The sequence below is a fragment of the Neopsephotus bourkii genome, unplaced genomic scaffold, assembly GCF_033783945.1.
Source record: "Neopsephotus bourkii isolate Nb327-2 ecotype Australia unplaced genomic scaffold, CSIRO-AGI_Nbou_v1 NB_107, whole genome shotgun sequence".
Taxonomy (NCBI): domain Eukaryota; kingdom Metazoa; phylum Chordata; class Aves; order Psittaciformes; family Psittacidae; genus Neopsephotus; species Neopsephotus bourkii.
Window position 1 is genome coordinate 13580017 of NW_026900624.1, and position 24628 is coordinate 13604644.

Sequence of the window (24628 nt, forward strand, 5' to 3'; positions counted from 1 at the left end):
GATATGAAAGAAGAACTGTCCAGCCCACCATCACCACCATGCTGAATTCAGACAGGGATACCCAGCACCCATGTGCCATCGCTGTACCACACTAAGCAGAGACCAGGAACTTTAATATAACCAACTTACAAGAAACTCCCTCTTTTCTTTACTGCTATGTTTCTGTGTTGTAAGCAACTGCAGGGTGTTCAATCTGTTCTCCTGCATGAGAATTGCTGCTTGCAGTCAGTTGTGTAAACCTGGAGTGACAGAGAGAAGCTACTGAAAGAGGTGACACTGGAAAGGTTTCCTTATGGCATGTCCCACCAAAGAAGACTTTGCAAAGTCTTCTGCACTAGCCCTATTAGTCAGACCCAAGATATCATTACAACTTGGGTAGCTCAGGTGAATATTGCATACTCATAAAGCAACCCCAACACACCAGTATTTCAAAGGGTCAGGTCAGAAATCAGGCACAGCAAATTTACCTTAGACAGGGTCTTCACCCTACATAGGACAGAAGGAATCAGTGTGAGCAGAAAGGGCTTGCACAGGCTTATCGCTGATGAGGGGCTGGTGGCTGCATATTTTCATGCTTTTTAGCTTGTAACATTTTTCTAACAGACCACATTGCCAACCCAAAGCTCTCAAACTTCCAAGCTTAACCCCAAGTATCTCATTTTTTCAGCATCTGGCTTTTTCAAATTGCGTTGGAAAAAAAATAAATAGCGTGAACAGCAACATTCACATAAATGAATGATTTATTTGCAACTTCAGTTTTATTTTCACAGCTTTTTGATTGATATTGGTATACTTGGCAGGTCCAATTTATATGCAAATTATCTTACATTCACAATGTAAAGAAGGAAAACTTCAATTCTCATGCTTTGCAAATCATGACACCCTCTGAACACTTTGCTTAGCCACATGTTCCTCAAAATCACCAGGTTTCACCACAGATCACTTGTTCTGGCTATCCATTAGCTTCACAGAGATCTCAGGGCGTGGGGAACAAGCCATTTTTGTGGGGATGCATGAAATTAAGAGTAGGCTGTGCTGTACCACGAACGTATGAGTGTTGTAAAGTATGGGCTCTTGCAGTGTATGTGTGCCAGATGTTAGACCTCAAATAAGGACACCAGATTTTCCAGTGCTTGCTTCTGGCGGTTTCTGCCATACCTTTGCTCCCAGCTCTAATTGGTGCCAGAAGCATTTTCTTAGAAAGAGGCACTGGACAGCTCTTGTTCCTGTGTATCACAGGCATTGTTAACCAAGACTTGAAAAGCATCCAGGATCTCTCCTGTAAATATTTACACAGATACAGCACTGTCACTGCTCTTAAATCAAAAAAGCAGAGGAGGGGAAATGGCATATGGATTCTGCACTCAGGAAGACCTGGAAGGGAAAGAAACATGATGACTGATGCCTTCTCCAGAAGTTTGCCACCTGGGACTGTCCCCACAGGTGCTGTTTGCTCAGAAAGGTTTTGAGCTGAAGCCTGACAACATCAGTGGAAAAAAGCCCTCTAGTAACAAAAGGTTTTGGATCAGACCCTGTTTACCATTCCTATCTCAAGAAAAATATCTGTTCACCAGCTAAACCACTGGGTATCACTTTTCTGCTCCCTTTTTATTGCAATTATATAGAGTTCAGGACAGGCCTTGATAGGAAAGGGTAAGCACGTTATTTGCAGGAACAGTGCCTGAACCAGGGGAAAACAGCAGCAGCAGATGCTGAGGAAACTCAGCATGTTCTTTAGCCAGTTGGACATTCTTTTGATGTATTTAGCCAATACGCCTTTCTCTTCTTCAAGGAGTCAGCCTTGAGAGCTCTCACACAAACAATGACTTGAAAGTGATGGTGTTGGATGACCCATGTATGGGCCTGGGAATTAGGAAGCTGGAGCCTTGTGGCTTTGGTGAAGCCACAAAACCCTCCTTGTTCAACATCCCCGTTATGAGAAAGGAAGAGTTCACTTCTTCATTTACTTCGGAAGGCTGTGGTGAAGACTGAGGACAGCTTTGGAAAATGTCCTGGCAGTCTTCTGTAATTAAGAAAAAAAAAAGCACACACACACAGAAAAAAACAACAACAACAAAAAAAAAACCAACAAACCACACACACAAAAAAACCAACCAAAACCAAACCCCAAAACCATTGCAAAATAAAACAAAGTGAACAAGTTAGATTTAATCCAACCAAAAACTTCCCAAGAATGAGGGCATATATTTATACCAAGAACAACTCAAAAGGACTGGCACTTTCTGTGTAAACCACTTAGGACAACAAGCCTATTTTTGCATGTTTGTGGCCAGCACAGCCATGCAGGCTGTAGAAACCTGGGTTGTCCTTTGTTAAAGCTTGTTGACACCAGCCCCCACCGCCCTCAGGGTCTCTGCCTCTGTAAAGTAACAGGGAGGAAATAAAGAGCAGTGGAACCAGTGAAGTGCTTCGGTTTCGGTGGGAATCCCAAACTTAGCCAGGTGGGCAGCCGGTGTTTGCTGGAGAGAAACGCTCACCGCTGAAGACCCCAGCACCCTCCCACCGTGAGGCCTCCTGGCTCCCGGCAGAGCCCCACGGAGAAAGGCCGTCCCGCCTGTGCCCCCCCACCTATGCCCTCCCACCGAGCTCCCCGTGACAGGGCTTCCCGGGCTGTCCCCCCCCACCTTATCCCTCTGTCCCAATGGAGGCTGGCCGCTGGGGCGGGAATCGACGCAGCTGAGACCCCGTTAGGCTTGAGGCGTGCGCATGTGCGGAGTCGCTGTCACTGCACAACTACAACTCCCAGCAGGCCGCGGAAAGGTGCGGGGAAAGAGAGGAGTGGAGCGCATGGGCACTGCGCCTCTCCAGCATGGCTACGGTGCTGTCGCGGGCGCTGAAGCTGCCGGGTAAGGGGTTCTCACCCTCGGGAGCGGGGGGAGCGCGCACTGAGCCGTGCTGAGTCAGGCCAGATCGGGCCAGGCCGTGGCAGCCACGTTCGGGTATGCGCCCGACGGCGGGGAGGTGCCGTTGTGGCTGCCGGGGGCCGGTGGGGAGCGTTGCCATGGTGATGTGGCGATGTGGCGATGTGGGGAGAGGCCCAGGCTGGGGCGAGGGGCAGGCCCTGCCGCCGTGGGGGCGCTGGCGGTGGGGGCTGAGTCTGGCGGCTTCTGCCTGTGTCCCGCGGCAGAGGGAGGGTTGCACCTTGGGGCTCCGCGGGCATCGTGTGCGGCGGCGGGGGGCTTGGGCCTGGCCGCGGAGCTGTGAGGAGCCGTGTGGGGCTCAGCGGGAGGAGGCGCCTAGGCCTGCAGAAGTGGGCACAGGGCTCACACAGCCACCTCGAGAAAGCCTTAGTCCTTCTCTGCTCCTTTCCTGGCGGGTTTTACCCCCCAAAAACCAGGCTGGGAGCCTAGTAAGTGCCACTGGCATTGCCCAGGTAAATGTTTCAAGTCTTGGCTACCACCTCTGCGCACCTTGCAGCTAGAGAACTTCACCGAGATGAAAGCATATTCAAGCATAAGGGACTATTGTGTTGAGGAACCAGATCTTTCAAAGATAAGGCTGCAGTGAGCAGCAGCCCAACAACCATCCTATTCAGTGAGCAAATTAAAAGGGAATGAAAATAACATTGCAAAACCATATCTTGAGAGCATGATAGTTGCTGTTTTATGGCCTGGAGACAGTGCCAGTGCACCTGGCTGCATTAACCTAATGGCAAAGTGCATTGTTGCTTCTCATGACCATGTCTTGCCTTTGGGATAGCTATGGGACAGAGATAGGGCCGCGCTGTGCACTGCTGGAGGAGGGGGTCCTCCCTGGTACCACTCACCACTGCTGTCCTGCAGTGCCTCAGTCCATGAAGCTGCACTCAGTGGCCAGCTCATACTTTCCTCTTCCATCGGTCTGTGAAGATCACAGTAATGTCTTCAGAGCCGTTCCCACCAGCTTTTAGTAACCCATATTGGAAATGGTTATTTTTAGTTTATGTAGTGCCTATTACGTATAATTCAAAGAAGTTTTGTTTGCAAATCAGTTTCTTCCTAACTATATATGTGTGTCTGATTGGGAAGGAGTATATTTTACATGAAGTTTGTTTAGCAGAAGTGCAGACTTATGGTTATAAGTGTGTGTATTGGGGTGTGACCACTGGGGAACTGTACAATAACAAGTACAGGTCTCTTCTGGGAACTCTGGAGCCAGCATGATCTGTTTGATATCTGTTGTTGGGAGGCACTTGGAAAAGAGAACAGACCTTGCAACTGCTGTTAAGAAAATTGTCCTTGCATTGGTTCTTAGGTTAAATTGCATATATCATACCTTGTTTGTGTGGTGAAAAATACAGCTTTCAACAGCAATGAGAAAGCAGAAAGCCAGTTGCTAGTGCTGTTTTTTTCCTGCTCTATGTCATTAATTACATCAATATGTGGCAACTTATCTCCCCACGGACTTAGAGATATGTCTGTTAAGGCCCAGTGACTGGCGCCTGCCAACTGCCAGCTGGGGGAAAAAAAAGGCAAAATCAACAGAACATGAAGTGAGTACAAAGGAGACTGGCACCAGTATGTTGTCATCAGAATAATGCACTGAAAATTGTACTTGTCTAAAGTCCATGATTGGCTCTTTTCACTCCAGAGTGAGTGCAAAAGAAGAGCCTTTCCAGTAAATCAAAACCAGGAAAAAAGATTGCAATTAATATCTTTCAAGCTGTCAGCACTAGAAACAAGTATTCCATTATGAGAGGGATCTGATTCCAACACAGATCACCTTGCAGATGCCTCCTTTCCAAATCATAGTTCACGAGTCATCTTTTCTTCTTTGAGAGGTTGCATTCTTCTATTGCAATAGTTGGAAGAGCTGCCTGTGCAAAAAATACTGTTAGGCGTATGCATAGGGGATTTCCAGTTGAGAGTCTAACTGCTCTTGAAAATCAGTGTATTTGAGGCATCTTCTCTCTCTCTTCTGCCTTTGAAAACCTCCCTCTTCAGCACTTGCTTTTTCTTTCAGTGGCTGCAGAAAAAAATAATAAAACCTAGGGTGACATGACCAGTAACTTACTCAGAGACCGCAAGCCACAGTTATTCAGGTTGATTATGTTGGTTTTATCACTGGTACCATGGGGAAAAATGGAATGCGATTTAGAGCAGGTCAGAACAGAAGTTTATTTATTTTACCTGTAGGAGATAGCACAGAGCAGCCGGGAAACTGACTTCGCTGTCAATCTGCTGTACAGTCTGCTTCCCTGTAAAGTAGATGCAAGGTTTATACACACTTAGAGACACTATGCAAAAGACCAGTAGCAAGATGGGAATTGTACAGATATGGGACATACAGAAGGCCATGGAACTGCTCAAGGTGGGTCTGGAGTCTCTTTTCTTTAGCACAGGGACTAATTTATCATGAAGGTTACACAGTGTTTATTGGTTCAGGAGATAGGGTGAGAGTTTGACCAAGAGACTGGCTAATATCTCGTAGCATTTATACTTCTGCGATGGAAATCTGGAAACTGCATAGGAGCATTGGATTTTCTGATAGCTGATCATTTGCAGCAGAGGCACTTTAAGCTTTCTCTTGATGGACAAACTGTCTTTCCCCAGCCTGAACCTTGTCTTTGACCAGAAAGGAAAGAATTTGACTTCTGGAGCACTTCTCAATAAATCATAATTCTCTAAGTGGTGTAAGACTGCCCGTATTTTCACACATTCTTTACTAATGTTTATGTCTCTTTATACTTTTCTGTTGAAAAATCATTTGGGAGCGGTTAGTGGAAGTGCTGTCCCTTCTTCCCACACTATGGATACCAGTTGTGGTATCCTTCTTCCCACAGCAAGTGACCTAGAACTCAGAGGAAAAGGTGTATTCCTTCTGTTCTCCCTCCAGCCAGGTGAATCATGAGTTATGTATTCTCTTTAATGTAGAAAAACCTTGGGATGCCAGGCTGAGCACATCCTCCCCAGGCCTCCAGACACATTCCCAAAACACTTACAGTTTGATAGGGCTCTCTCTGAACAGTGGCAGGAGAGCATTTGAATCCTCTGAGATTAGGTATGCAATTGGGTTTCCAATGAATGCTCCAATAGCCATTGTCAAAGGACAGGGTTTTCCGTTTTGTTGGCTTAAAAAAAATAAATCAGCCAGGCATTTTATAATTTTATGCCTGACTTTACCGAGTGGCTGTGCCTTGTGAGAGTGACAACTAATCTGAGAAAAGATAGAAGGAATGCCAGTTTCTGGTTCCTGGTCAGGGTTAGCCATGAAATATGACTGAACACCTCCCTGCTTTATAGCTCTTCTGTAACTCTATAGACTCTTTCTTGTGTAGATCACCTAAAGCCCTAAGTCATTGCTGTGTAGTAGCTGTTTTTTAGCCTTTCATCAGTGGTTCTCAGCAGAAAAGATGTTCCTGTTACAGATCATTTGTAGTTGACACCACTGTGGATATTGCCAACATCTCAGTCCCTGCCAGTTCAAGAAGTGAGTGAGACACAGTTTCAAGGTCCTATCTGCCTCCTAGAGATTCAGAACAAAACTATTCCAGGTAAAGCTTGTTCCCTTGTATGCTTTTAGTTGCCACTAGGGTAGACAGCATGCTTTGGTTTTCTGTGTTGTCTGTGGAGTTAAAATAGTTTAAAAAATGACAGTATATCTGAAATAGAAGTATGCTGTTGAGTTGTTTTACTCAAAGCACACCCAATTTCCCAAACTGGGAGTAGTCAAGTTAACATAAATGCCTGAGTTTAACTTCCTGGCTACATAGCATTTACTCTTGGGCAAGTAGCATTTGCTTTAAATACCACCCTGACCTGGCTTGAACTGGCACATCTGGATCTGTGATGAGAAGCTGCAAATACCCTGCCAGCAAGTTCTCTCTGGAATTTCTTGTTTTCAGTGAGTACTCTTTCAGCAACTTGTCAGCACAACCTTCTGTATAGACATCTGGGAAATTCACACTGTGCTGTCACTGCTCCCTTAGCAGAGAGCTGTGCACCATCAAGGTCCATGGCCTTCTCTGCTGTTTGCAGGATGGAGCCATTGTTATCAAGACTTCCTGAAGAATCCACACTTTGAATGCATATTTAGGGCAGATCTGTGTGAAACAATGCAATGTCCCACAGGGGTACACTGGACTGTGCCATAGGAATGTAATATCTTTTAGTTGGGTGCTCTCCAGGAACAGCTTTTTGGAGTGTGTACGTGCACCAGATTGTTTTGATGTGAGTCTTTTGTAGAAGCCTCTAATTCAAAAGGGTCTAATTTGAGATCTTGTTGGATATCTTTATTTCCCTTCGTTCAATGTGAGTGTGTTGTCATGGCTGCTCCAGTTAGTGTGGGGCATTTGGCCTTTAGTGATATTGACACTGAATGCCATTTAAAAGTAGTACAGGAAGTTGGAGTGAAGGTCCCTTTGTGGGGTTAGAAATGAGAGAAAAAATGAGATGCACGTGCTGCAAAACAGATTCTAGATGATGCAAAATAGGGGTGTTACACTAGATACTACAGTACCCCTGTAGCTGTGAGTCTGCCTTTAGCTGGAAAACCAGAAGTAAGGCTGGTTTATGTTATGAACTTATGCAGAAATAATAATCATGAAAATTCTTAAATTTCCACTCTGCAAAACCTTCCCATCATCTTACTGTCTGAGAGTGGTTACAGCTTGCATTTGTATTCTTGTTATTTATGCCTTGTGTGTATCACTTTGAGCATCTTTGGGCACAAGTTAGCTCCTGTCTTGGGTCATCTTTAGGCAAAGGGAAATGAGACACATATCTAGGGTAGTAAAATCCTACCTAGAGATAGGAGAGAGAAACAGGCTGAGACCCTGCAATGATTAGAGCATTGGCCATGCCTGGTGGTGCAGGGCAGCTCCCTGAGATGTGATCCTGCACTCAGCTCAGGGCGGTGAGTCTGCCCCAATAAACAGATGGTCCTGGCCTTAGGCAAGTATGCGCAGCCAAGTTCTGCACATGCCCTCCTCACAGTCACACTCTCTGCATCTGTATAGGGCCTGGGGGAGGAGTCCTAGATGTGCCAGGCATCTGTGGGGGAGACACCTAAAGCTAAGCTACTTTCTTGCACCACCATCTGAAGGCATCAGTACTAAGTTCTTTATCTTGGCAAGGCCAAGCACAAGCTGTCGGCTCTCGTAGGAGCAGAAACAGAGCAGGAGCACTGTGGTTTTATACTGCAGGGGCTAAAGCAGTTGCTGTCACAGTGCTGAGCCATGCAGAGAAGGTGGTTTCTTTGAAGGGCAGCCCAGGTCCCTTCAGACACCAGGATGGTACTGGCCCAAAAGGCAAAATCACTTTGCCCTCATCTTCAGGGAGTCTATACCCATTTTTATCAACACTGCAAGAAACCATGCACAGTGTTCTATCCCTTCTATTCCTCATGAAACAGGACAGCAGATGTGGCATACTAGAAGGCAGCAGTGCTGCAGGATGAGGAGGGGGAAAATGAGTTGCAGATGGAGGCCCCCTCAGAGAACACGGGCTACAAGTGAAGAGGGGCTGTGTCAGGATTAGAGGCTGGCAAATGCTAAGGATGTTCAGTGTCTGAAAGCAAGAGAATGCTGCAATTTAGGTACTCAGATCATTAGCATAACTTCATGTTTGTCTGTCTCATAACCAAACAGTACCAGAGTGCTGTGAATTCCATATATATATGTACATGCACACACACACACACACATACATGTGTGCATGTATGTATATAGATAATATATATTTACATCTTTATCTCAAGGAAATTAACTGTTGGCATATTTTCTCCTGCAGCTGCTACTCTGAAACATGGAGAGACCCTGTCTTTTCTCTCACACCTCTCACTTGGACCCATTCAAAATGCAGGCTGCTCTGTTATCCCCTTTGTGTCACTCTCCACTGCAGCCTTTTTTGACACTGACATCCCACAAAAGTAAGGAATTCATGCTTTGTCATCTCTCTTAATCTCTTTCCTCAGGAAAGAAGAGCCCGGACCTTGGGGAATACGATCCCCTCACTCAGGCTGACAGTGATGATAGTGAAGATGATCTGGTACTCAACATCCAGAAGAACGGGGGGGTCAAGAATGGGAAGAGCCCCCCTGAGGAGGTGCAGGATCCTGACTCTGATGTGGAGGTTGGGATGACAAAGCAGCACACGTCAGAGAGCGCACCTGAGGGTTATCCTGCAGAGGCGGCTGGGACTTTGGAGCAGAAGTCTGCTCCCTCCCTGATGCCATACCTGCGCACAGCGATATTTTTGCTCACTGTGGTGGTCTCGATGATTCTGGTGCTGGTGTGCGCGTTTCTAATTCCCTGTCCCCCTAGAGACTTGCATAACACGTGGAACCGCAACCTAGGGCAGGGAACAGGTGAGAAAGCCCCAGGAACAGCATCTGGCGTGGGGGAGGTGGCAGCTCCCAGGATGGGCATCGGCGGGAGATACCTATCTGGGAGACCCAGGTCAGAGCAGAGGCCCTTCCTCACCACTGCAGATGCTCTGAGGTAATAGACAGGCGGCTGTGTCCTGCTCACTCTTCAAGATGAGGCCTGTGAAATCTGGCATCAGGAGATAACATTACCACAAAATCTTGTTTCTGTCAACACCAAAAAACATTTTGACTCTTCTCATATCCCACCTTTTTGTATAGATGGTGCACTTTGTTCCAGATGGAGGTGGCCGAGCTCACTAAAACATATCATCTCCCTTTCTGCATCCTGGTTTCAGCAGCACCTCCATGCTTAAGTGTGTTCAGGAGGAGAGGGGTAGAAAGAAGTCTTTGTGTCTTCTAACTGGCTTAACTAACCTTATTTCTTTCGTCTTCTTGTCCTGCTTGAATCCATAAATCAACATTTGGGATCTTTTGTCATCCTATATGGGCCACTGGTAATGTTTCTAAAATATCTCTTATTCTGACTTTTGCAGTAAAGTAACAGTGGTTTGTGAAATAAATTCTGCCAGGTCTAGATATGTCTCTCCCTCCTTGCTTTCTGCCCCTGGCTTCCCAATCTAAGCCTTTCATAAGGTATATGGCTTCCACATCACTTTGGAAAGTGAAGTGAGAAGCAGAAATCTTTTTCCGTTATCTTCTTCATTTTTACCTTTCCTTTCTCTGACCCAGATGCTGTATTTTGGCCTTTCCATGCAATGAAAGACCTCAATGTGGTTTGAGCTGCCTGGCATTGGTGCCTAGCAGACTCTGTGAGGCTTGGCTGTCCATAAGTCTCTCTTTGGGTCAGCCTGCCTCTCACAATGGGGTGGGTAGCCTTTTTGACAACAGTGTGGTGGTTCTCTATGGCTTTTGCAGGTGGTGTGTTATCCCCACTGGAGCTGTATGATGTGAATGGCGATGGGCTCTCTGACATTCTGATTGTCTTCACTGCCTTGATGAATGCTAGTGTCATGGGTAAGCACCACAGCTCCTTTCCATTCCTCTTTCTGTACATGTCAGTACAGACCTTTGTATGTTTGTCATACATGTAGGAAGAGTTCCTGCCACTGCAAATCCACTGCGTCGCTTTTTTCAGAGTTATTTAAAATGGCTGGTGGACTGTGCCTGTCCTTGTGTAATGCTGCTTATAATTTTCATTGCAAGCCTGCACTCCCATAGCTGTTAGGTCAGGATATCTGTTTCCGCTTATCTCATCTTGGGGCAGGTCTATCTCTTTGACTTGTATTTGTGCACACTCGATTTGTGGACAGAGCTAAAGTGATCAGAAAGCACTGCTCTTCAAATAGCAATTAGAAATAAGGTGGGAGTTTTCCCCCTTTGTTGCATCTCTGTAAGCCCGTCACAAAAGTATTTATCTTTCATCACAAACATGTACAGTTCTCAGCATACTCTGAATGTAGCTAGTCATACCTAGCTGCATCCTGGACTACAGCTATGTTGGAAGACAAAAAACAGACATTAAAGTTGGTGTAAACACATCACAGTCTTAAACACACACAGCTGGACATCAGCCCTCCTGTAGTTAGTGCAGAAGCATTCACACAGTGTCAAGTAGGGATAAGCTTGGAATAGACACCTGATGGAGTAAGTTATGACATTGTTAGCTGTTTCTCCAGCTTGTATACACAACAGCTGTGAACTGCACTCAGGAGTTAGTTGTGCTTGGTCCCTGCCAACCCAATGAAGAGAACTCGGGCTGGGGCAACCCCCTAGCATTAACCAGCTGCTCCTCAGTTTGAGAAGAGAGTGGGTTTTGATTTAGAGAGCGGGCTTAGACTTGCTTTTAGTCAGTGGCACAGATATGCCTTTTGTGCAGTCATGTCCCATGTTGTTTTGCTAGTAAGACAGGAGTCAACTGGGACTGTTATTTTGAAGTGTATGGGAGTTTATCTTCAGTTGTGATAGGACCATTCCATGTGGAGATTACAGTAACCACAACTATGTCTGTGGGCAGGCCGAAGTAAAAGTTGCTCACATTTGGAATCAGAGCCAACAGTCCATTGAAGCAACATAGAGCATTTTTTTTTTTTTTTTTTTGCAGTTACTTTGTGCTAACTGGTGAATTAGGAAAAGACCCCTGAGGGACACCAATTATTTGCATTCAGTCTGTTTTCCACAATAATAAAACTCATTTGGAAAGAAAAAGGGAAAAAACTCTCATTGCAAATCACCACCTTCTGCTCCAGATTTAGAAAGAACCCAGGACTTTCACATGAGGTGGCATCTGTCTTGGCAGTCACTCAAGGTTACCCCTTGCTGCTAGCGGGAGAGGGATCGGAAGGAGCAGTCGATCAGTCTTGTTTGACAGCAGTGCATTTCACACCAGGAAGTCAGCACAACTGAGCAGATGATCTCCAGGATCTTGGTTCCTCTGTGCCCAGCTGATCACATTTCTTGCTGTGAGCTCAGGTCCTCTATGATTGTCTGTGCTGTTGGTTGACAGACCAACTTGTCTGGACATCGCTGCTGTGGGGTGGGATTTGCTTTCAGGCAGTGTGGATGGGGCTCACTTGAGCTACTCAGCTGTAGGAGCTAGAGCTGGAACTCAAGCGCAAAGACCAAAGGCAGCATGGACACAGCCTCTCACTCTCTTTCCTGCTTCTTCCAGGTGTCTCTAGGCCCTCTGTAACTGTGGTGGCCCTTTCTGGTATGAATGGCAGCACCCTGTGGTCTATCCAGCTTCCAGAGGAGACACGGAGTGTGCAGTGCAAAGGTCTGTCACTGGGGGCACCTGCAGAGCCCGTCTGCCTTGTTACAGGAACATCAAAATTCCTCAGCCTTCTCAGTGCCTCCACAGGTAGGGTGAACTACCAGCATATTAGAAATATGGTACAGGTCTTTTTGTTTTCTTTAAAGGACTAATAAACATGAATTATTCCGTGCTGGCACTTCAGAGTGGCTGCTATCTAATGATACACAGGAAGGAGTCGAAACAATAATGAGTTTCTAGTTACACAGGATAAAAAAATCCAAACCATTGCAGCTCTGTGGAAGTATCTTCATCATACCATCTCAGAACATTTCAAAGTGTTAATCTGACTCTGTAGCATCCCCATGGCATAAGGGATATGTAAGGTCTGTTCTCATCAACATTAACCTTTTAGTACAACTTGGCATTTACATAACAGCACTGAAAAGCTGAAAACCGTTCTTGGAGAAGTTATATAAGGACATGTGCTACAGCCAGGAAGCCTTCCAAGGAAATTAGGCCCATAAAAGGATTGATTAGATGTGAATGAATACTGCATTTTTAATTGGTTGATCATGTGCACCTCCATTCGCTGATCGCTGTTTGGTTTACCACATCAGTTCACTGGCAGAAATATTCATAGGTAGGTATAGGGAAGTTTTTGGAATGAGAACAGAGAGTGGAGACATACAAGAAACCTTGTTTTTAAGTGACAAATCTAGTCAATGAGTACCAAAGCTTTCAAATGCTTTTAAGGACCAGATTACTTGCACAGTGTTTCCACAGCAAGGACCATAGGCTGTCTCCTTTGTCAGCAGTAGTAGTGTTATTAGTATGCACAAGTGTTTGCAGGTCTGGTCTTTGGTTTCCTTTTGTCATGTAGGGGAAAACCCTACCCTATGCAGCAGCAGCAGCAGCAAAGTATTTTTAAATTCTGACTGAAAAAGCAGAAGTATTGGCAAAAGAATAATGGAAAAATAAAATCACCTAATTTCATTTTGCCTTTTTTGGGTATTTATTTGCCAATTTGCTAAGATCAGGTTTTACTGAGTTTCCCGCTGGGGCCATGCTGGACTGCTGAACCATTTGACATCACCTCTGCTAACATGCTTTCACCCTGAGGTGGAGTGAGCATGCCATGTTGGAGGGGCTGTGTGCTGATGGGAATTTAACAGACACACAGATTTGCACTTTGAATATCAAAATTGCCCATCTGTTTCCTTTCCTGGCACCTACCTACATACTTTACTGTTGGCTGAGGGAAACAACTGCTGTGCTGCAGAGCAGCACTTGCATTTAGGTTCTCTTTCCAAGAGCAAACCTCAAATATTCTGTGCTATTTCAGGAACTGTTTTGCACTCAGGACTTTCTAGAGAGATGCTAAGAAGGAAGAACAGCAGGACTTAAGGCATGACTCAAAGACAATCTGAAGAAGTGTCGGGGAAAGGACTTCGCTTCCTGCTACAGCTTGTCCCAGTCTGTGGCCTTGTCTTTCCTCTTGTCAGAGAATGGGAGAAATAACCTTTCTTGCTCTCTCCTTCAAGAAGGTTTTGTGGAACCCTCTGGGGATGCCTGCTGGTTCCCCAAGTGCTGCAGGCATCTTTCATCCTGTTTTTCCACAGGCAAGACCATCTGGACACTGAATTCCATCCACCTTTCAAGTGGGATCTTGGCTGCACCTGCTGCAACTCTTCCAGATGTAGATGGAGATGGTTTTAGGGATATTGTTGTTCTGGCTCTCAAAGAGACACAGGTACAACGTATACCTGCTCAAGGTTTGAAAGGACTGTTACTATGTGGAGGAGGAATAGGGAGCCCGACCTGGAAAGGCTATAACAGGAGCTGCAAGAGCCCCTCATTTTCATTCCCTTACATGTCCCTGAAAAGTATGTTTTTCTTTTCAAGAGGTCAGAGCAGTGAGGTCAAGCAATAATACTACTACCTGCATTTCTTGTCAACTGGGAATGAACAGAAGGGTTATTATTTACCCCTTGAGAATTATCTGTTTCTGTTCAGTAAAGTCGTGGTTTGAGTCACTGTTTAGCAGCAGCATAGGGAGCCATGTTGAGATAAATCTCTGGAGAAAGGAGCATTCAGCTTATATAAAAGAAATACTTGTGTGATTAATGCTGATGTGGATTTCCTCTGTGTTCATTCCTTCAAAATTCTAGTATCAATATTATTACAGGAATTCAGGTTTTTGAAGTCCTTTCCATCTCTGATGCATTTGCAGTCAAGAGAAAAGGACAAATGTAAGATGCCCAGGAAACAAGAGAGAGAGAGACAGACCACTAAGTAGACCTTGCTGTGGGGGGAAAGAACAACAGAGATTCATGCTATGGGGACAGGGAAAGATTCTGAAAGCACAAGTGTATGAAAGGACTGATAAAATTTTCTACATATGTCTCTTTGCAGCCTGATGTGTTTTTCATCTTGGTGTCAGGAAAGACTGGGACTGCTTTGGGTGGGCCTGTGAGGTACAGTACCAATGGAGAAGGGAAAGTGATTGGTCCCCAAGTCCACATCACCAGTCGGGGAGCCATCTACATCCTGTTTGGTTTTGGTAAGATGCACCTTGCCTCTGCAGCACTTCACCTTACTGAGAAAATATTCATTTTACTTAAAATGGCCCAAAGAATCCCTGGGGTATTTCAACCGTGCCTTTTGCTGTAAAAGCTAGGAGTAGAGGGCATGGGAGCAAGTCTCACTGCCGTGGTGGGGAAAAGTGCATGAGCACCAACACCTACTAGTCTGGAATACCTTGGAATTTCCCAAAGGCACATCAATGCCAGGGATGTTCCAGCTCTGGGCATTTATTTGTTTTGTACCACAACTGCAGTTGTCCCAAGCACCTTCTGTACTACTAGGGTGTTAACTTTTGCAGGCAGGACTCTTCATCTTTACTCTTCCTGGCAGGTAATATTCAAGCAGTTGCCCTGAGGGATCTCTTTACTCAAGCCAGAAACCGGGACAGCTTTTCTGCAATGCTGCAGCAGGAGGAACCTGAGTGGGAAAAGCGCAGATCTGTCAACCTGTCAGAGCTCATTGACATTTACAGGTAGAAAGTGGACATGTCATCTTGCTTCTGATGGGAGAGGAAGAGGATAGGCACCTCTTAGTGCCCCTAGAGATGGTCACTTCTCCTTCAGTACTGTGCTTCTTTTCATTGTCCAGTTGATAACAGTACTCTGGGCAACCCATTGTTTCCCCCCTGCCCTGTATGAATTTCAAAGTATGATAAAAGGGAGTCCATTCTGCTGCTTGTCATTTCTCCCAATGCCTGTACATATCTGGAGATTTAAAAAAAAAAGATGTTCCCAGCTAATAGAGTCCCTTTGGGAAGCTCAGTCTATGTACAGCATTATGGGCCTGGATTTCTCAGATCTTTCTTCTTTACTGCCAAAGTGTGGTCAGGGTCAGCCTGAATAGGAATAAAAGGAGGGAACATATGTGAACCCACAAACTCCTTATTTTATGTAGTAACTCAAGATGTTCAGAAGATCCCACGTTAATTCAGTTCACTTAACTGAGGAACCCCCAAAGGAAGGTATGCTCCATCACTGTGACAAAGATGGGCATCTCCAAGAATAGTTCTCAAATGTTAGGTAGGATGAATTGCCATGGAGACAGGTAACTGGTGCTGAGATGTGCAGATACAAGCCTCGGAATCTCCTCTCTGCTTTCCATTTGTCCCAGTGGGGGTGTTGAGTTCCTGCAGACAATGAAGACACCTGACACAAACTGCAGCAGTCTGCTCATCACAACCAAAGAGGGCTTGATCCTACTGCGGGGGCAGGACCTGGAGCCCCACTGGACCTTGGAACTGCAGAACATCAGCAGGTCACATACTGGGAGTATTTTTCTGCTTTGTTTCTTCCTGTAACATTTACTGCCTTTCACTTGTAAGTACATGTGCTCCTTAAAAAGCAATTGGGACAAATTCTCCAAATCTGCAGAGAGATCTAAGAACTGTAGGTGTGTAGATCCATTGCTGAGCAAGTGCGAAAGGCAGGGAGAGTAAGGAACTGAAGGCTGGAAACTTGAGCTGTGTGCTTATGATTGATCATGAATAAGGGGCTTGATTCAGGTACCCAACACTGATGTCATGGGGATGTCATGGAGTTGGAATTTAGGGGTTTACTGATGTGTGATTCAGCCCAACTCCTGTCCCAAGCTGCCACTTCCCAGCTCAGTTGGAGAGGAGCTGTTTTGCATTAGTGATTTTAAGTATTTAGAGAAAGGTGTATTGAGTATGGCTCACAGATCTTAATGTTCCTTGAAAGCTGAAAATGAGCATTCTGATTCTGAAGCTCATTCAGTCAGCACACTATCTATACTAAATGTAAACCCTAAATTAATACTACTCATCCTCTCGTTTCACACATGGAAATTAAGTAATTTGCAAGATTTTGTGGGTTGATAATAACCATCAGTTTCAGCTTGCACAGTATTGAATATTTGAAAAGGACAGTTGGGCACAATTGAGGGAAATTGCATGAAAAACAAATTGCTTGCTCTGCTGTCTAGAGGAAAGAAAGCAGCTCAGTGTTACCTGTCAAAAGCATCTATAGGAAGAAGGCATTGGAACTTCATTAAGCATAAAAATTGTTGTTCATCTAGGTTTGGTATTCAGATAACGGCCTCATGTGAGGTCTGATGGATGACATAAGCAATGGCTTTTAGGAATGGCTTATGTCTAGTGGATCATACTGTGGGGAGAAGAGATGGGCTAAAGGTGTTTTGGGTCCAGAGTTCTGGACTTCTGGATGTGTATGGGGTCTAGGTTAAAGGGTAAGTGTGTGCTGACTAAGCAAAGCCATTTATAGATGCTGTAAAATCAGTTAACGCACAAAATTTCTAAATGGACCCACTAATGAATTGAAAAACTTCTATTGGTTCAAATCAGGAAGAGTTGAAAGCTGCTTTGCCTGTTCTATTCACAGAATCACAGTTGGTTTGAGGTTGAAATTCACCTCTGGAGATTGCCTGGTCCAACGTACCTGCTCAAGCAGGATCAGCTAGTGCAAGTTGCTCAGGGCTATGTGCTGTCAGGTTTTAAATATCACAAAGGATGGAGACTCCACAACCAATCTGAGCAACTAGTATTCAAGGTTGCTGCACGCCTGCTCTGCTTTTTATAGTTCTGTGACCCCCCCAAAGGACAGAGTACAACACATATACAGGAGCTCCTAGATAATGCACTGAAATGTAGTAAAAGCAATTCTTGGTCAAGGCCACTGTGATAAAGCCCTGGGCTACCTGTTTTCTTAGAATTAAGAGAGACATAATCTGGTAGACTGAATATATTGTGCACAAGCATTTATGTAAGAGGGGTTTGGGGTTTGTTTTTGGGGAGAGTAGGACTTTGAGAAGTTCTGTTTTAGCAGTGCAGGCTGGGGGACAAATTCAGCTCAAGGGGGTAACTACAGTCAAACAGACCAAAATACAGTTTCTTATTAGACAAAGCTTACAGAAACAGCTGAGAACTCCCCTTTTTGTTGGTAAACCTGCCCAAGCACACCATTCCAGCCAGGCAGACGGAGCCCAGCACTTTGGGAACAGTCTCTGAGAAAAACAACCTGGCTGCTGCAGATGTGCTGCATTTCCAGATTGGTTTGGACAAGATCACTGGAAAACCATGAAGACAAATCAGTAGTCATAAAACAAGGGGGAAGTTCAGAGACCATGAAATTGAGTAAGCAGTTGAAAACTGTGTTGTAAATGGATGTTTCAGATGAGAGAGGATTAATAGCAGGTTGCTGTGGGGATTACTGTTGGGCAGTAATAATTACTAGCCTTCTGGTTCATTTGAGGAAATGCCATGGGGATTTTTCAGTTGATTGGTAGCATCTAAAATACATGTCTGTCTACTTTCAGTCTGTGGAATTTGCTGCTGACTGTAACCATAAGAGGCATCTGAAGAGAGGTTTTAAGTTTGTGCCCATAGGATACAACTACCTACTACTTCCTTTTGCTGGTTGAGGGCTTTCACGCTATAGGAGTGTCCCGTGATAACTGCCTTGAAAGCATTGGTTCTGGTTGCCAAAGGTGTCTGTAGATTGAATGGTAGTGATGGAGTATGTATAAATAGTCAAGCCACTGCTCTACTGTGGTATTGATGTTCAGGAGCCATACTCGTATGGACATTTTAAAGAGGAAGCTGTTAAGAAATGGAGAAAAGGGCTAGAAAAAAAGCTTTAGCATGGAAGATTTAAGTAAGCATGTTTCTGTGATGAAAGAGAACCCTGACATGAATTCATAAGCATGTGTAAGTCATAGGAGCTAACAGGGATTTTCATCTTGCTATAGCAAGAACAAGTGCCTTGCAGCAAAAGCCATTCATGCTCAAGAAGGTGAAAATGGAGGCATGTTTCTTTGGGTGAGATTAATCATTAGAACTGACTGTCACGAGAATAGATGAATTTATCTCATCTTTGTATTTCCATAACAAACCTCATGGATAGTCTAGTCAGTGTAAGCCTATTGACACTTGGTTATTTGGCAAGCAATAGATAGCAATCTGTCATAAACAGTAAGAGGGAGGACATATTCTGATGATCCTTCCTTGCCATAAAATCTCTGATTCTGTGAATCTCAAGAAATCGTTTGTGCTTCTTTAGATCCTTGGTCTAGCTGTGGTGAATTTAAGAAAGAGCTAAGACTCAGAAAGCTAAAGGCAAGCAAGATGGTTCGAAGACAGTTATGAGAGATATTCAGGTAATAGTTTTATGTCTCCCAGAAGGGAGGGAGTGAGAGGGGACTTCATTTAAACTGCTGAAGGTTGTAAAAAGGCTTGTAAAACCACTGGCAGTAAGAAAACAAAGAATCATGGGCAGACATTAATGGAAGGTATATTAAGAGCCATTTCACACAGCTAAGGCAGGTTGGGGAGTATACTTGCAGCAGGAGGTCAAATCTACCAATGCATTTTGAGAGGGCTGGGTAGTTTTTTATGACTGTAGCAAAACTGTACAGGTTCTCATGCTAAGGAGAGAGTAATAGAGAGTCATGTCACAGGGTGGTAAACACATGTCTACACAGCCCAGCCAAGGGATTTCCCCCCCAACCAAGACAACTCTGAAGAATGGATAACAAGCACCATGGGCTGCTTGATCATTTTTCACTTTTGTGATCCACCAACAAATAGTTTCTGACTGTTAGAACAGTTCTGAGTGGATGAAAGGTCTTGTTTAGCATGGCAAATCCTACCTTTTCAAGAGGCAAAATGGAGTATGAAAGCAACAGTGCTGCCTCCATCTGAAATCCCTGTTTTTCAGCCATGGGGCTGAGTGATTCTTTTTCCAAATTTGCAGCGAGCCCGTACCAGGTTACTTCAGTGCTGACCAAACTCTGGACTTCCTGCTGCAAGCACAGACGGGAGATGGGAACAAAAAGGTAAAACAAGTGAAGGCAAGGAGGGCAATGGCAGCATAGGAGCGAGGGAGGCTGGGTACAAAAGGACAGGCATTCCCTGCTCCTTGCTCTTCCTGTTTCTGTGCTGACACCACTGTGTGGTCACAGGCATGAAATGGAGCAGCACAAACCATGCCACTGCAAGGGGACTCTGCATGCCCATACCTGGACACCCATTAATGCTAGATCTCTTCCCTGTCTTGAGGTGATGGTGGTGGATGGCAAATCTGGCCTCCCTCTTTGGAACCAGGAACTGCCATGGCAGAAGCAACAACTCGATGCACTGTCAGTCATGACTTTGGACAAGAAGTCTGTTTTTCTCTTCTGGGCTGACGAAGCACAGCCTGTGTTACAAAGTTTGGTGAGCAGGCATCCTTTCTTCACTTTGAAGTTTGTCTGTGAGATATATAGAGTCTCTGCCTTTTATTCCTAATGTAATTGAACTTTAAACCTGCCATATAAGAAGGCTGTCAGGGACATCTTTTCCTCTTGTTTTGACACTTTTGACTTCTCAGAGCCTGAAGACAGAAGTTTTTGTGTGCTAAGTCTTCACCAGAAAGCTTTATTGACAGAAAGTTTGCATCCACAAAACTAAAACTTTCTGTGTGAATTTAATGTGTTTTTTTTTTTTTCTGCAACTGAGATATTTTTACTGCAGATTTGTTCCCAGCCCCAGAGCTCTTCTCTGCATGCAGGCACACAGGTCAGCATGGGTACTCAAAACTTCTAGACTGTAGCCCATCAAGCTGGCTTTAACAGAGCCAGATATCAGCCTTGCCAAAGAGAAGTTGTGGAACAGATTCTATTTTAGAAATAAAAACTTTACAGGATTTAATCTGTGTAGGACCATAGAGTTTTTGATTCTCTGATCCGTATAAAGACAGCACAGTGTCAGAAATCATCTTTATTTCTTCAGCAAAGCTAGATTCCTCTTTGCTAGACAGTTGTAACGTTTTTATCTGTCCTTGGTTCCAACAGCATCCTGGTCCCAAACCTGAGCGCCCAGGGCTTCACCATCTCTATCTCCTCCATCCTGTTTTTCCTACAGTCCTTTTGGACCTCACCAATGCAACAGACAAAGTCATTGCTTCAGCAGGTGAGTACAGATGGAGGAGAAACTATGTCGCCTAAATGAAATATGGAGGGAGAGGTAGCCGTGAGAAACAGTGGGGCGTAGTTGAGCCTTTAAAGGTAGCATCTGAGGTCCATCACACAGGACAGCAATGGGAAGTAAGACTCATCTTACTTGGTCCTGCCCAAACCCTACTTTGCAGATAAAAAAACCACCAAGTTTCTTGCACATGTTTAATTAAGGAAAGGTCTGAGTTCGATTTCATGAATGTTTTACACCAGAGAAGTTTCCTTGCTTTCCATGGAGCTATTCGTGTTTTAAGATAGTGTTTGAAGAATCACTATAAATCTTCTCTCTGTCACCTCAAGGTACACTTCTGCCTTTGTTGGCCGTCTTCTGCTCCCAGGGGAAGCAGCTGTGCTCTGTGCTCTTTCTTCATTTTTCTTTTCGGAAGTGGAAATACAAAATACTAAAATGTGTGTTTTCAGGGAAAAGTGGATCTGGATTTAACATCTGTACAGAACTGTACAGTCCCTGTTGGATTTCCTTGCTTTTTCTAAAGCACTTCAGCCAATAGCCAGCTTATTCAGCATGGCAGCATATGGGATAGAAGATCAGTTCATCCAGCACGGAGTCCAGTGGGCCAGGAAGCGTAAAAAAGCTGCTACATAGTGATACAGCTAATTGTGTTTGTATCAGGAAACACAGCTCAGTCAAGAGCAAATAGAATATAATTTTTAGAAGGCTTTATTAGAAACTGCAGTTCCTGAGGTCTGTACAGATTATTTTGCAGTGACTGGAGTGAACCAACTTGCTCATGCGCTATAGTGATTAAACAGTAGCTGCTAAGAGATGTGAGAAGGAAAGCTCTCTGAAAGTGAACTGCATTCATGAAATTTGTGCATCTCTATGTCAAGCTCCAAAATGTCTCCTGGAACTAAATCTTTTTATTTCTGATCTAAATTTCAGTTTATTTCTATGGAAAATTTTTAACATAAAACTATTTTCTCTGATTAACTGAGGTACATGCAACTGTAAAGTCAAACTTAATATACCCTCAGCCTAGTGCATGTTTTGACTGAGTAAAGACTGCAAGATTTATTTTGGAAGAAACACAATAATTTACTCCTCACCAATATTTTCTTGCCCTTTTCTGATGGACTAGTTGGAATTAATGACCTCCAGAAGGATGCATTTCATATCACTGTGACAACAACTGCAACCTCTGAAAAACAGCCAGGATTTCTCTCGGTCAGCAAGCTCGGCCTGAAGTGGGCCATGATGAGCCAAGGTCGAATGGTGTGGCTGAAGGACACCACTACTCCCAAAATCAGCCGTGGAGAAGTGAGAAGATTTCTTGCCCGGCTGAAATTTATTGACTTTCCTCAACGGGTGAGATTGTACAGGAATCCCTAATGAAATCCAGACTTTTGAAAACATCTGATCTCTTTCCTACAGACACAGTTAGGTGCTCTTTGTAATGCAGAGGGGATGTTTGCAGAGGCTTTGCTGAATGCAGAGAGACTTGCCCAAGACTGTCTGTCCCTTTTGAATTTAAACTGCACAGATTGTGAGGTCTAGCTGTACTTCTTGACAGTTGGAAAAGGAGTGGTAGCTTAGATAGAACGAGGGATCAGCAACTGAGAGATTCACAGAGGGAACAGAGAGGTGGGACAGAGGTTACTTGTTTTGACATGGGCAGACAGGTGCCCAGATTCAGTTGCTGACCTGTGAATTATCACTTTTCTCTACCAGACTTTATGATAATAAGTTTTGACTTTATGTTTTTTGTTTGTCTTTCCTTCTCCAGCTCTAGCCTGGTGGTTCCTCAGATTTTGGTTGGACATGTGGCCTGTATGGGGAACACAGGAAGCTGTGGATCTTCAGGAAGACTGTTGTATAGAGGAAATAGGGGCTAAAAGCACTTCCCCTTTCTACAGCTCTGTGGGGAATGCTGCTTGAGGCAGGTTTGTCCAAGGCAGACCTGTCCTGTACCAGAGGAACTTTGTTCAGCATCTCCCCCTCCATATGCTGTTCTTGCATGCTTCCCTCCAGGTGACACAGAAATGTGAATTTAGATTTTATATACATATATATATATATAAAACCCAGGTTTTATATATATATATATATGTATCAATTTATAAAATATATGTATATTTTTTGTATGTTTAATTTATAAATGAGATTCAGGACACTCCTTTTTATGTCCCAACAGTATTCCCAGACAGTCAAACAAGCTCTAGGCCTAGAGTGGCCATTATGACTCAAGGCAAATGGTGTGGCTAAAGGCACCATCTGCTTTAGTCTTTTATATTTTTGGACAGAAGCCTCTGTCTGGCCCCTGCAGGGCTAATCTTGTCTACAACCTTTCCTGTGCTCTCAGTCCTCTTCTCCATTCCGACCCCAAACTCACAAACGTGTTAGGTCTCTGGCTAAATTACCCAATCTAGAGAAAGATGGTCCCCAGAGCATTTGCCGGCCCTTGCACTTGTATACTTCTTTCCGCAGTTCCACGTTCGCGACAGGTTCATGTGGGTGATGTAGAAGCAAAAGGTTCACATCTTATTTATACCCATTGCTAAGCTTTTTATAAACCCAGAATGCCACTGTAACATCACACTGCAGTCCAATGGACAGAGTCCTTTGCAAAAGTGTCAGTCTTTTTGGGATAGGTTCCCAGCAGATCCCCCCTGGCACTGTAAAGATCACACTAGATACAGTCATAGCAAAGCTAATTCTTGCACCACTGCTTCAGGGTTTAGAGCTCGGTAGAGGCGGAACTGGAAGGCTTTTCTGTGCAGTTAACCCATATTCTGGGCTTAGCATTACCATTCCCTTGCCAGCCCAGCCCTGTGTGCAGTTCAAGGAGGAACAGGCTACCCCCAGGGCACATTTGCTGATATGTTTAGTGCTTTGAAGTGTGCCTCTGCGTGTGCCATCAGTCTCCTGTGTTGTAATTGCAGAGCATCTACATGTACCTTCTTGGACTAAAAATGACCATATAAAAGCAACCACTCTTGCCTCAGCAGCTCCCCACAGTACAGGACAGCATAGAAACTCCTAGTATGCCTTTCTAGGTCTGACCTTTGACATTAGGCAGAAGCAGGCTGAGATGAGAATTGCAAAGGACTCCTCTGTTCTCCTGCTGACACGTGCCCTTCCAACCTTCCCATGCTTCCCTTTCAGTGGTGAGGTGATGGCAAGACTTTGACTCTCCCTCCAGATAAACACATCTACCATGGGTTTGCTCTCCTGGGCTCTCGACACCTCTCCTTGCTATGTCACTCTATCTTTGCTATCCCTGCTTCTCCATATAAAGCTTCCATGATTTCCCTTCAGGATTAGCTGTAAGCCCCAAGGCTGGTCCTTGGGCACTGCACTCCTTATGTCAGAGCCTGTGAACAGTTTGTATATGTTTAACTTTTTTTTTGTGTAAATAGCTTTGTATATATTAGCCCAACTGTAGCAATGTCTCCAGGCCTGGCTTTTTCTTCCATACAGGGGTTAGTATTTATAATATATAGTCAGTTAATACAGCTGCATAACAGGGACTGAAAGTGTGAGGACCAGTAATAAGGATTAAATAGGAGTCCCCCTTCCCTCCTCTTTACCCACCACCTTGCTGGAAAAGGTGAAGTGACTGTTACCCGAAGTAGTTATTCTCCTAAGGTTCTTCCTGAGAGAACTGGTATTTGAGTGCAGTGATGTTTACTGTGAGGTTTGTGAGGCATTGGCACAGGTTGCCCAGAGAAGCTGTGGCTACTCCTTCCCTGGTAGTGTTCAAGGCCAGGCTGGATGGGGCTTGGAGCAGCCTGGTCTAGCAGATAATGTCCCTGCCCATGGCAGGGGGTTGGAACTAGATGAACTGTAAGATCCTTTCCAACCCAAACCACTCTATGATTCTATGATACTATGTTAGCTCCTCCATAATGTGAATTTACCCTGCCCACACACACATCCCCCCTGTGAATAAAGAGTCTGTCTGTATATTGTTCGGAAAATGTATTTGAACTGTGAACTGCAGTGGAGCAAATAAATACCATGTACAGCATCATGTGTTGTAA

At 44.6% G+C, this 24628-nt stretch overlaps 1 protein-coding gene across 2 annotated transcripts; it reads left to right on the forward strand.

Moving 5' to 3' along the window:
• The first annotated feature begins 2722 nt into the window (after positions 1-2722).
• Positions 2723-24615, forward strand: FAM234B (family with sequence similarity 234 member B). Of its 2 annotated transcripts, none has more exons than XM_061361902.1 (13): positions 2723-2867; positions 8914-9306; positions 10243-10341; positions 11996-12184; positions 13699-13829; positions 14492-14639; positions 14993-15134; positions 15773-15916; positions 19390-19471; positions 19695-19850; positions 20468-20585; positions 21727-21953; positions 22372-24615. In XM_061361902.1, exons 1-13 carry the CDS (start codon positions 2831-2833, stop codon positions 22375-22377), a joined length of 1872 nt encoding a protein of 623 aa, XP_061217886.1. In that variant the 5' UTR covers positions 2723-2830; the 3' UTR covers positions 22378-24615. The 2 variants fall into 2 exon arrangements, with proteins under 2 accessions (XP_061217886.1, XP_061217893.1); XM_061361909.1 differs by lacking the exon at positions 2723-2867 and adding an exon at positions 5061-5102.
• The last annotated feature ends 13 nt before the right edge of the window (positions 24616-24628 follow it).

What these genes read in the sequence shown, in the direction of transcription:
- FAM234B (XM_061361902.1), top strand. Translation starts at nt 2,831, where the DNA reads ATGGCTACGGTGCTGTCGCGGGCGCTGAAGCTGCCGG. An exon ending in CTACATCCTGTTTGGTTTTG is followed by an intron (nt 14,640 to 14,992) that starts GTAAGATGCACC and finishes TCTTCCTGGCAG; the next exon opens with GTAATATTCAAGCAGTTGCC. An exon ending in CGGGAGATGGGAACAAAAAG is followed by an intron (nt 19,472 to 19,694) that starts GTAAAACAAGTG and finishes CCCTGTCTTGAG; the next exon opens with GTGATGGTGGTGGATGGCAA.